Source organism: Plasmodium reichenowi, chromosome 7 (assembly GCF_001601855.1).
Source record: "Plasmodium reichenowi strain SY57 chromosome 7, whole genome shotgun sequence".
NCBI classification, from domain to species: Eukaryota; Apicomplexa; class Aconoidasida; order Haemosporida; family Plasmodiidae; genus Plasmodium; species Plasmodium reichenowi.
The window spans coordinates 609-14,209 of record NC_033652.1 but is presented as its reverse complement, the minus strand read 5'-3'; the positions used below and the strand labels follow the sequence as shown (position 1 = coordinate 14,209).

General features: G+C 17.1%; 4 protein-coding genes across 4 annotated transcripts; 1 reads left to right on the top strand and 3 right to left on the bottom strand.

The window, feature by feature from the left end:
* Positions 1-556, bottom strand: PRSY57_0700600 (small exported membrane protein 1, putative; the record flags this gene model as incomplete). The annotated part of the gene is made up of 2 exons (XM_012906673.2): positions 1-61; positions 275-556. Coding segments are annotated over 2 exons (343 nt in total), but the record flags the coding sequence as incomplete, so codon positions are not given.
* A 2,911-nt stretch (positions 557-3,467) lies between these two features.
* On the bottom strand, positions 3,468-5,509 carry PRSY57_0700500 (sporozoite threonine and asparagine-rich protein; the record flags this gene model as incomplete). The annotated part of the gene is made up of 2 exons (XM_012906672.2): positions 3,468-5,273; positions 5,438-5,509. The coding sequence occupies 2 exons, from the start codon at positions 5,507-5,509 to the stop codon at positions 3,468-3,470; spliced, it is 1,878 nt and encodes a 625-aa protein (XP_012762126.2).
* A 3,677-nt stretch (positions 5,510-9,186) lies between these two features.
* Positions 9,187-10,404, top strand: PRSY57_0700400 (lysophospholipase, putative; the record flags this gene model as incomplete). Its single annotated transcript, XM_012905198.2, has 1 exon — positions 9,187-10,404. The coding sequence occupies one exon, from the start codon at positions 9,187-9,189 to the stop codon at positions 10,402-10,404; it is 1,218 nt and encodes a 405-aa protein (XP_012760652.2).
* A 927-nt stretch (positions 10,405-11,331) lies between these two features.
* PRSY57_0700300 (exported protein (PHISTb)) lies at positions 11,332-13,347 on the bottom strand (the record flags this gene model as incomplete). Its single annotated transcript, XM_020114640.1, has 2 exons — positions 11,332-13,011; positions 13,162-13,347. 2 exons carry the CDS (start codon positions 13,345-13,347, stop codon positions 11,332-11,334), a joined length of 1,866 nt encoding a protein of 621 aa, XP_019970597.1.
* Positions 13,348-13,601: the final 254 nt, after the last annotated feature.

Sequence of the window (13,601 nt, the reverse complement as noted above, 5' to 3'; positions counted from 1 at the left end):
CTTGGAATCTAACAATTTTTGCCAACATGTCCTTGTAGTATCCACATTTTCTATGTGTTACCTGTAAAGAAATAAAAAAAAAAAAAAAAAAAAAAAAAAAAATGTAATGAAATAACATAATAATGGATATTATAATAGAGACTTCATGAATTAATATATATATGCAGTAAAATTTTATTTCATATATTTAAAAAATAATATGAATTTATAATAAATGTATAAATAATATAAATATATTATATATTGTATAATTTTCATTTTCTTAATATCTTACGTAATCATATATTTGTAAGGCAATAAATATAGCTATAACATATGTGAATAAATTTAAACCAAATTCAACCAACTCCTTATTTTCAATTCCTAAATAATTACTTATTTTATTTACCATGTTATTATTGTGATTTTTGTGGAGTTGCATATATGGTGTTCTTCCTTGGGGTCCATGATGACGATAGGGACCAGATTGGCTTGGGTTTCTTGCAGGATTGAATTTCTTTTCTTGGGTATTAGCGGTGGCTCCTTCTTCGTTTTGTTGTTTTTGTTGTTGACTCATTTTCAAGTTAGAGAGTATATATTATAAATATATAATTATAAAAAAATTATGCAAAAAAAGATTGTTAAAGGGAAAATAGTAAATAATAATATAATAAAAAAAAAATGAAATTTATTTTTTAAAATTTACAAATCATAAAAATTATTCTTAATTAAAAATAATATATATATTATATATATATATTTATACATATATATATATATATATATATTTATTTATTTAAAATATATAAATTAAAAGAAAAATTTTGTTTGGGAAAATTTTTACTTTTGTTAAAATTTTTCAAATGGAAAATCATCCAAAAAGAATTCAAATAAAAAAAAAAAAAGAAAAGGAAATAACAAACTTTTATAAAAATAAAAATTATTTTTTCATACAAAATTCAAGAATAAAAATATTGAAATAAAGAAAAAAAAAAAAAAAACATCATAAAAACTAATGGAAAATTATAATATTATTTCATAAAAAAAAATTTTAATTTATTTATATATATATATATAATATATATAATAATATTATATATTATTATTTTATATAAAAAATTTAAATAATTTTTTTTTTTTTTTTTTTTATAATGGATAATATAAAAAATAAATATTATTTTTTTTATTAAATATATTTAATAATAAAAATACAAAAAAAGGAATTAATTTGATTATTTTTTCTTATAATAAGAAATAAATTTTATTTAACTTTATATGTATTATATATATATAAGGTTAAAAAAGAAAAAAAACAATTATTATTTTATTTCAATCATAATTTTTTAATATATTTTATGGATATATTAAGAAATATATATATATGTAACAATATAAATATATATTTTCATGTTATTGGAACCTTATTTATTTTATTTTTTTTATATGTATATTCTTGGTAAATAATGAATTTGCTTTTGAAAGAAAATAAATATTTTTTTTTTGTAAGGAATATTATACGTCGTTTTTTTTTCCTTTTTTTTTCTTATCTACGCATATTTCCCTTATATTTCTTTAAAACATGTACTGTACACATAGTATTATTATCATGCATTATATAAAAAATTATTTTAAGGATAGATAAATGTAAAATTAAATAATATGAAAAGTATGAACTATTATATATATTATCTACGTAAATTAATAAATTATTTTTTTACCCGGTAAATTTCTTGGTTTTTTTTTTTTTTTATTCTACCATTTTTCTTTTTTCAAATATTTTATATATATAAAAATACAGAAACCTTATGTTTTTATTATAATAATATTATATTTATATATTATATTTTCTTTTATTTTTTTTAAATCTTTTAATTTTTATAAGAAAACATATTTTTTTCTCAAAAGAAAGATTTCAAAATTTTGTTCCCAAAAAAAATCTCAGTGTTATATATATATAAATATAAAAATTTACAAGTAATTATATTAATATAATATTATATATATTATATGTATTTAGAAGTATTTTATATATATATATTTTTATATATAGTATTATTAAAAGAAAAAAGAAAATTTCACATGCATGTATAGAAAAAATAAAACAATAATTTCTTGCTTTTTATGAGAATATAACAATAAATACATATTTTTTATGAAAATAAACACACGATTTATATATATATATATATATATATATATGAATATATAATATAATGGAACATAAAATTAATAACAAAAAGAAAATTTAAAACCTTGTTTTATATTTATTTATAATTCTAAATATATAATGACCCAAAAAAGAAAGAAAAACAAAAAAAGTACACTGGTATCATTTTTTTTTTTTTCTTTGTTTGGTCCTACTTTTTTTTTGTACGACCATCAAATTTACTTTACCCTTATATTACTATTTATTGAAAATTGTTATAAAAAGATCCTTTATTTATTTATTTATTTATTTATTTTTTTTTTTTTCTTGTTTTAAATTATTTGCAGTTTATGTTTTTTTATTTTTTTCATTTTCCTATTTATGAGAATTGTATATGCAATAAATTTACATATGCGCATATGTATTTATATATATATAATTATATAAAATATTATTGTATATTTAGAATTATAGTTATATCAAAAAAAAAAAAAAAGGAATAATATTTTATAAACATGATAAAAAAATACTTTTGAAAAATATAATATATATGTAAATGTGCTTATCAAAGAAAATTTAGTTTATTTTATAAATAAACAAGAAATATGAAAATCAATATGATATATATATATTTATTGTGATATTATTATTTTCATATTATTTTAGTAGTTTTTTTTTTTAATATATATATATATATATATATATATATAAAAGTAATGCTATTTATAATTATTTCTTTATATATATTAAAAACTAATTTTTTATTTGATTTCATTATTACAAAAAAGAAAAAAAAAAAAAAAATAAATATATATATATATATTAAGATAATATTAAATAAATTTTTTTTTTTTTTTTATTCCGTGAAATGTGATATATATAATATATATGTTTATATTTATATGTTTTTATTGTTAAAAATACAATTAAGCATTCTTAAGAATACATTTTATATTAAAGTATAAATAAGGTAATTATTATATGTATTTTTTTTTTTTTTTTTTAAATAAAAAGAATAATTCAAATGTTTTTATACATTGTGTCCAAATGGGTTTTGATAAAAAAAAAAAAAAAAAAAAAGAATATATAACGGTAAATTATACACATATAAAACAATATACACTAATGAAATTTATACAAATGAGGAGAAAAAAAAAATTTATATACATATATTATATATATATATATACATATACAAAGGTGTATAAGAATAAAAAATTATTACATAAACATAGTATAAGAATAAATTTGTAAAAGGCATATATATATATATATATATATATATATATATATATATATATATTTATTTATTTATTTAGTACATAAAAACTATATAGAGTATTTAATTAAGTAACATATATAAAGCAAAAGCTAAAATTAATTTTCCTACATATTTATATATTACTTCACTCCAATTAAAAGCAATATATATAACCACTATAAATTTAATTATATTATACATATTTTTTAAATTGTTTAAATGTGTTATTTGATTCCTAGGATTATTTTTTTTTTCAATACATGTACTTATATCTGAATGTATTTTACGAACAGTTTCTAAATCTAACTTGTCTAAATAAGCGTTAATCATCGATTTTATATTTTCTTTTTCTTCTGAATTATCACATGAATCTTTATTTAGTTTATCATCAGAAGTTGTTTCATCATAATTGTTAGCAAAGACATATTGGTTTGTATTATTATTATTATTATCTGTTGCTTTTGTATTTGTATTATTATTATCTGTTGCTTTTGTATTTGTATTATTATTATCAGTTGCTTTTGTATTTGTATTATTATTATCAGTTGCTTTTGTATTTGTATTATTATTATCTGTTGCTTTTGTATTTGTATTATTATTATCAGTTGCTTTTGTATTTGTATTATTATTATCTGTTGCTTTTGTATTTGTATTATTATTATCTGTTGCTTTTGTATTTGTATTATTATTATCTGTTGCTTTTGTATCTGTATTATTATTATCTGTTGCTTTTGTATCTGTATTATTATTATTATCTGTTGCTTTTGTATCTGTATTATTATTATTATCTGTTGCTTTTGTATCTGTATTATTATTATTATCTGTTGCTTTTGTATCTGTATTATCATTATCTGTAGATATTGTATATGTATTATTATTATCAGTTGATATTACATTTGTTTTACTATTATCTGTTGATATTGTATTTGTATTACTATTATCTTTTGATATTACATTTGTTTTACTACTATCTGTTGATATTACATTTGTATTAGTATTATCCGTGGTTATTGTAATATTATTATTGTCTGTTGCTTTTATGTCTGTGTTCTTATTATCTGTTTCCTTTGTGCCTGTGTTATAATTATCTGTCGATTTTATATCTGTGTTATTATTATCAGTGGGTTTTGTATTTATATTATTATTATTATCCGTTGATACTGTAGTTGTATTAGTACTTGTTGTTAAATTTTGTGTTGTGTTTATATTATCAGTCCACTTTTTAGTTGTAGTAGTATTATCGGTTAAATTTGTATTAGTATTACTATTATCTGTTGAATTTGTATTTGTGTTAATATTATTATTATGTTCTGTCGTGGATGAATTTGTGGTTGTATTGTTATTTCCTGTTAATATTTGATTTGTAATAATATTTTCGGTTAATTTTTTGGTAGTACTAGTATTTCCTGTTGAATTTGTATTTGTGTTAATATTATTATTATGTTCTGTTGATGATGTATTTGTGGTTGTATTGTTATTTCCTGTTAATATTTGATTTGTAATAACATTTTCGGTTAATTTTTTGGTTGCATTAGTATTTTCTGTTAAATTTGTATTTATAGTTGTACTATTGTTTCCTGTTAATTTAATATTTGTTTTATTAGTTTCTGTTACTTTTGTAATGCTTGTAGTTGTACTATTATTTCCTGCTAACCTTGTATTTGTATATGTACTATTACTTTCTGGTATATTATTATTTGTATTGTTATTTTCTGAATTATATTTTGTACTTACATTTGTTCCGGTTTTTTTACTATTTACTAATTTTAAAGCTGCACTATATCCCCCACCAAGAAAGTTCGATTGATATTCTGATAAAAATCTGTTATGCTTTATAACGTATGTTGATAAATTGTTGTTATTATAATAAAAATTACATTTTAAATTCTAAAAAGTAATAATAATAAAAAAAAAAAAAAATCATTATATGTTATATATGTGCTGGAAAAATAAAAAGATACATATATATATATATATATATAATTAAAATAATTTGCATATATATATCATTTTTAATTTTTAATTTTTAATTTTAATTCTTTCTTTCTTACTTTGATAAAATATAACAGTGTTGTCCAGATTAAGAGAGTAAATATGGCTGTCTTATAAAAAATATGTATCATTATTTTTTGTATGCTTTTTTAAGTTTTTTGTGGTGGTATAAATATTTTCTTATGTAAATTATTTTCTTATTATATTATCTATATGTATATATACATATATATATTTTAAGTTGTATATTTATATTATAATATTGTTATGGTAACGTGTACAATTTAAATATATTTTAAGGCACCAATTTTTTTTTTTTTTTTTTTTTAATCTATAATTATATTTATTTATGGTTAACTAAAAATAAAAGAAATAATGAAATAAATTTATGTAGAAAAAAGAAAAAAATTATATACATATATATATATATATATATATTATAGGTAAATTTATTTTTAAATTTTAACAAAATCAATATATTATTTATAATATATTATATGATTTTATAAGTAATAATAATGAAACTTTTTATTATTATAATGCTTTATAAGTTTCATATATATATATATGTAAAATACTCTTTTTTTTTTTTTTTTTTTTTTTTGGTATAATAATTATGAAAAAATATCTCTTTGGTTTAACTAAATATATTCTATAAATTTATATATAATATAATATATATATATATATATAATGTTTTTTTTACTTTCCTAAAATAACAAATCTTCAATATGGTAACAAAAAGAAAAAACAAATTATATTGGTAGTGGGGGAAAAAATACTTTATCCATATAAATATATTATTTATATATTATATATATATATATATATATATAATATGATATATTTTTATATGTTAACCCTATAAATATGAACGGTTGTAGGTATTTATAGCCTTATAATATATATAAAATGTAGGGGGAAAAAGAATGAAATAAATTGAATACCTTATATTTAATTTTATTTATATATATTATAAATCTTATTAGATTTGAAAATTCTTATTTTTTAAAAACTGAAATATAATATATTAGAAATATATATATACTATATAATTATATGTATTATATATTTTTTGTATTTTTTTTTATTTCAATTATATCTTTTATAAAGTTGATATTTTTGTATATATATTATATATATATATATTTGTTTAATAATTATTTTTTAAAATTGGTATTTAATATTTCTATATCTTACTTTTTATATTATATATAAAATATATTTTAAAATACATTCTTTATATAAGAAATATTATTATATATATATATCCTATAATATAGGAATACTATATAATAATAAATTTTAAAATGTTATGAAAAAATTATTTATTATGTTTACATATTTATATTTATTTATTTATGCAAAAGAATATATAATTTATAAAGTGCTACCAATATTTATTTTTTGTTAAGAGAATATTTAAATTTTTTTATATAGTTAAAAAGAAAAAATAATAATATAAAGTTATATATTTTAATATATATATATATATATAAAATGTCTTTAAAATATATGATTCTTTTTTGTTATAATTATTTTTAGTTCTGTTTAACTCATTAACAAAATTAGAACATTTATTTTTATATATTAATAAAAGGGAAAAAATTGACATGAATATATATATTTTTTAAAGTAAACGATTAAAAGTAGGGAAAAGTTTTTTTTTTCTTTTTTGTTTTAGTTATTATTTAGAAAATAAATAAAAAATATATATTATTTTTTTGTAAAATACGAATAATATAAATAACAAATATATTGTATATAACAAAAGAAAAAACAAATAATAAATAAAATAAGGAGGAACAAATAACAATATTGTGTTAATATATATATGCTCCTATTTCAATAAAATAATCCTATAAGGAAATATATATATAAGATTATTATTATGTAATATTATAAAGTGTAGTATAATATAACAATAATAAATAAATAAATATATGCATACATTAAATTATATATTCTTCACATTTGTGCTTCCATATATATATATATATATATATATATATATATATATTATGTATATGTAGGAATATATTTTTTTTTTATTTATATAAATTTTTTTTTTTTACACAAGTTGTGAAATAATATTATGGGATGAAATTTTTTCAAATAAATTTCCCATTTTAATGTTTTTTCCTTTTTTGTTATATTTATAGAACATAAGAGCATTATATGATACTTACATTTTAATAAAATATATAGTGTTTTAACAAACAATACACAATATATATATATTATACATTTATTCAAATTTTCATTATATGATATTATTCAATATAAAAATAAAAGAATTATAATCATAATATAATTCTTTGTTAATTGAATTATTAATACTTTTATTATTTTTTTTTATTGCTTTTTTTTTTTTTCATTGCTTTTTTTTTTTTTTCATTGTTTTTTTTTTTTTTTTTTTTTTTTTTTTTTTTTTTTTTTTTTTTTTTATTTTTTTTTTTATTTTATTTATTTATTTATTTATTTTATTTATTTATTATTTATTTATTTATTTTTATTTACTTTTATTTTTTTTTGTGAATTAAAATTATTTTATATTATATATATTAAAAACAAAAAGAAATGTTATAAATGTTATATGTACTTATATATATATTTTTTATATTCCTGATTATGAATACTGCCTATAAAAAATCGGTAAAAAAATTTGATTCCCATATAATACAAAAAGAAAAAAGAAAAAATAATAAAATGAAAAAATATATAATTTCTAATAGAATAAAATATATCATATTTTTGAAAATTTGCACATAAAGAAAAAAAAAATTATTTTCATATTTTACTTTGTATTATATATAATCATATATAATATTATATGTAAATAAATAATATATAAAACAACACAGGTAAGCTTAATAATAATAATATGAATGCAATAAGATAAGTGTATATAAAAAAAAAAAAAAAAAAAGGAAATTGCATGTATATGTAAAACACAACTAGAGAAATATAATATTTTATTATATTATGTATATATATATATAATATAATTATTTATTTACGTTTTTTTTTAAATATCTTTTCTACTATAATATGATATTAAGAAAAAATTATAATTTTCCAAATTTATGTAATTATACTATTATTGTTATTATTATTATTATTATTATTATTATTATTATTATTATATTTATAATTTTTTTTTTCTTTTTTTTTTAAAAAATATTTTCAATTTTAAATAATAAAAAAAAAGAAATAATAAAATAATAATAATAACACTAATTAGTAAAAAATTCTATCGGGGGTCCTTTATATTTATATGTAAAATATAAAAACATTTGGAAATTATTAATTTTTATTCATTTTTTTTAGTTATTTTTAATGTATATTATATATATGTAGAATTAGAAATATATAAAAATAAATTTTAAATAAAAAATCTTAATACACATGATTAAAATTAATTAAACTCTATACTTTTTAAAAAGACCCGTCAAAAAATAGAAAAAAAAAAAAAAAAATATATATATATATATATATTTATTTATTTATACTAAACACCATTTTGTATTATTTTTACAATTTTATTATATACATATTTTTTTTTTGTTTAATTTAAATAATTTACAAAAAAAAAAAAAAAGAAGAAAAGGAAAGGAAAAGAAATTAGATTATAATATAATGATTTATTATAAAATGGAAATATATTTTGTATAAACGATCAGGTGTTAACTTTTTTTGAAGTTGAATATATATAAAAAAAAAAAAAAAATTTGTATATATTTATATATATATATAAAAATTTACTTGTTTGTTGTGTGTTTTAGTTATAATTTTTATTATAAATATCATGGTATCTAATGAATTAAATTCTGAACAGTGTAAAAGAATTAATACCAAATTAGATGGTACAACAAGTAAAAGTTATTTTTATAATAAGGATGGTTTATTGTTAAGAACATATTCATGGATAGTAAAAGGAGCTATTGGTATATTTGTATTAGTACATGGTTTAAATTCACATATAAGGTTCCAATTTTTAAGACACAATGCAGATATAGTTAGTAATGATAAGGTAATAATAAAAGACTTAGATGATTATTATATATACAAAGATAGTTGGATAGAAAAATTAAATGAGAAAGGTTATTCAGTCTATGGTTTAGATTTACAAGGGCATGGAGAATCCGAAGGATGGGAAAATTTAAGAACGAATGTAAAAGATTTTGATGATTTAGTATATGATTTTTTACAATATATTAATATAATTAATGATTCTATACAATCCGAAAATGAGGATAATAATTCTTCATTAAATATGATTGAAAATTCTATGGGCGATAAGCATGTACCTAAAAAGGATGTTGTAAAATTTGATTCGTGTGAAAAAAGTCTAACTAAAAAAAATAAACATTGCCCCATTCCAATATATATCATGGGTTTATCTATGGGAGGAAATATAGTTTTAAGAGCTCTAGAATTATTAGAAAAAGAAATACCCTCGAAGAAATATATGAATATAAAAGGATGTATATCTTTATCTGGAATGATAATGCTTGAAAAATTATCGTCAGTCAATTCTATTAAATTTAAGAGTCTTTATGATATAATGAAATTTGTGGGTAATCATTTTCCGAAAAATAGACTTTTTGAAAATTTTAAATTTTCGAAACATCCATATATTAATGATCTTATATATTATGATAAATTAAGATATCCAAAATGGATAACTAGTCAGTTCGCTTTTCAGATATTTAAAGCAGTTGAGAATTTAAGAGAGGATATAAATTATATGCCAAAAAATATACCATTATTATTTGTTCATTCAAAAAATGATTCTGTATGCTCCTTTGAAGGGACCCAGAAATTTTTCGATGATCTTGATACTAGTAATAAAGAATTTTATCCTTTAGATATTATGGAACATATGTTACCTATGGAACCTGGAAATGAACAATTGTTAGGGAAAATCTTAGACTGGATACATAATTTGAATAATAAAAATAACACTAGTAAAGAAAATACAAGTATGAAAAATATTAAGAAGAATTTATTGAATAATATATAAATGATGATAATAATTAAAATGTACTTTATACAAAAGGGACAAAAGAAAAAAAAAAAATTAATGTTCTTAAATTATTCTCTATATAAATATATATGTATATAAATATGAAAATATTTATTTGTAGAATACTCTTTTTTTTTTTTTTTTTTTTTTTTTTAAATATATATTTAATTTTTTTTATGTAATTGTCTATATTTATATATTTTTTTTAAAATATATTAAAATGATTTATATATTTTTTGGTTTTTTTTTAAAGTAACCACATATATATATATATATATTTGCAAATTGATGCATTGTGATGATGATTACAGTTTCTTTCTCTCATTTTTATTTTTTATTTTTTTTTTTTCCTTTAATTTAAATTAATGTATCAACGTTATGATTATTTATCATTTTTGTTTCTCTAAGTTATGTTTATATATATATATATATTTTTGTAAAATTATTTACACATATAGATATATAGTATTATAATATATTATTTATTTTTTATTATTTTTCTGTTTATTATATTTTTTTGTATTATATTTAAATGTATTTATGAAAAATGATTTTATAAAATATATTTTCATATAAACAAACTTGAAAAATATTAAAATAAATATAACATATATATATATATGTACATATTTATAATTTTAATTTTCCTATTCAGTGTTTTATGACAGTTGATGTTGTTCTTTATTACTAATATTGGTTTATATAAGTATATATTAATTATTTAGATGTATATATAATGATAATAAATATGTGAATATTATTAATGAAAGAGGATAAGATAAATGAATAGGAAAAAAAAAAAAAAAAATATATTATACTACATAGTAGTCTTTACATAATTTATAACAATTATATATATATATATATATATATATATATACATATATTTGTATTATTTAAAATTTTTGAATACTATTCAAATACTTAATTTTCTGGAAGTTCATCTAAAGCATCTTCAAATATGTCATCATTTTCATCAGTTTCTTCATCATTTTTATTTATAATTTCTTGTACCTGGTGAACTAGTTCTTGTGTTTTTGTTATTGAAGATTGTATTATATTAGTAGCTTGTTTTATTGTCAAATGTGTTTCTATATCCATGTTTCTGCTATGTGTTTGTTCCGATATTGGTTGTAATTCTTTAACTAAATTTTGTGTTTCTCTAAGCACTTCTGTTATTACCTTTACTGCATTTTGTATTGTACGAATTGCTTCTCTTGTTGCTTCAAGTACTTCTTGAGCAGTTTCTAATGTTGGCTGTTCTGAATCAATAACCAATTGTACCGTTTGGATAATTGATTGATCAGTTTCAGTTATGGGATCTTCTGCTTCTAAAACGAGATGTACTGATTGGATAACGGGCTCTATTAAGTTTATGTTTGATTGTAATGTTTCCTCTACTGGTTGTTCTAATTGAAGGATCGGTTGTATCGATTCTACCATGGATTGCAGTGTATGTTCATTTGTTTGTTCTGTATCAACCATTTCTTGTTCAGTTTGAACTACTGGTTGTTCTGATATTATGTTGTGTTTTTCTAAGTCATCGGTTTGTTTTTCTTTTTCATTTAAAGGTGGTAAGGGTTTATATAGTGATTCTTCTAGTGAACTAATTCTTTCTTCTGATTTTATAATGAATTGTATTTCTTCAAAATCTGTGCGCATTTCACTTATTTGTTTTTTTTCTTCTATTTTTTGTTCATCATCAATAGGTTGTGTTTCTTCTTTGATATTGTCTAATGCATCTAAATCAATATGTGGTATATCTTGAAAAAATTGTTCATAATTATATAATAAGTTTAAATTATGTGTTTGACTACTTCCTAAGGTGGTTGATATAAAATTTTTATAATTTTCTTTGTTTATATGTGTTGGATTGTGATGATTTTTATTGTGAATGTCTTTACTAATATATTCATATGAATATGTCATAGATTGTGAATATGTGTGTATAATATAATTAGTTAACATTTTCCATAGTGTTCTATTTTTATTTACAATTTTTTTAAATGTAGATGATTTGGTTGTAGGTTTATTAATCCATTTATAGAATATATGATTTATATATTTTTCATACTTTATTCTAGCTAAGATAATGTATTTTCTACATTCCTTCCATTGCATTTCTGCGGTGTACTGATCAATGTTTTTATATTTCTGTATTAAGTTTTGATGATGTTTATATAAATATTTTGTTGTTAAATTATATTTTTTTTTTTCATTTTTCATTACATCCCACCATAACATATACATTTTTTGTTTATTATTTATATGATCAGTTATTAATTGATCTATATTTTTATTTATTTCTTTATCCGTATTATTACTATCAAGTAGTGAACAAGCATAACCAAAAGTAAGGCTCGTATGATTATTCCACAACCCATGTTTATTTATATTTTTTTGTAATTTATTATGACAATCTGTTAATTTTCTATTTACTGTTCCGAATGCATCTTCAACAGATAATTTATCTTTTGGCCTTTTAGGTGCAATATTAATATTGGTAAGAAAATTATTTGAAGTTATTAACACATTTTCATTAGAAGAAGGAAGTTCTGTTTCAATTAAAATTCTGGAATATGTATTATTACTTGAAAATCCATTCTATATATATTTAGAAAGAGGAAGGAGAAAAAAAAAAAAAAAAAAAGGATTAACTTGAAATGTAAAATTAAACATTACATTATACATACATACATATATATATATATATATGTGTTGATATTATTTTTATGTACTTACCATTGAGATTACACATATTATTCCAATAATAGATATACCAAAACGTTTAGAAAATAATGAATTAAAAAATGATTTAAATTTTTTTTTGTTTTTTCCTTCATTATCATAAGAATATATAATACAAGTTTTACAGTTTACGTTATTTTTATTTAATAAACCTCTAGGTTTAATAATATTAGAACGGTTAATTTTTCTCATTTTAAATTAATTATTTATAATACATATTAACAAGGCGCAAATGGATTTTATAAAATAAACAATATATAAAGAATAATAATACTATCCTTATTAATAATATCAATATATATATATATATATATATATATATATATATATATTTTTCTTATATTTTAAAAATATTTAAGAACAAATTATACAACACATATGAAAAATTCATTATTTTAATAAAATTTTTAAATATAATGCTTTGCGTTTATAATAATAATAATAAT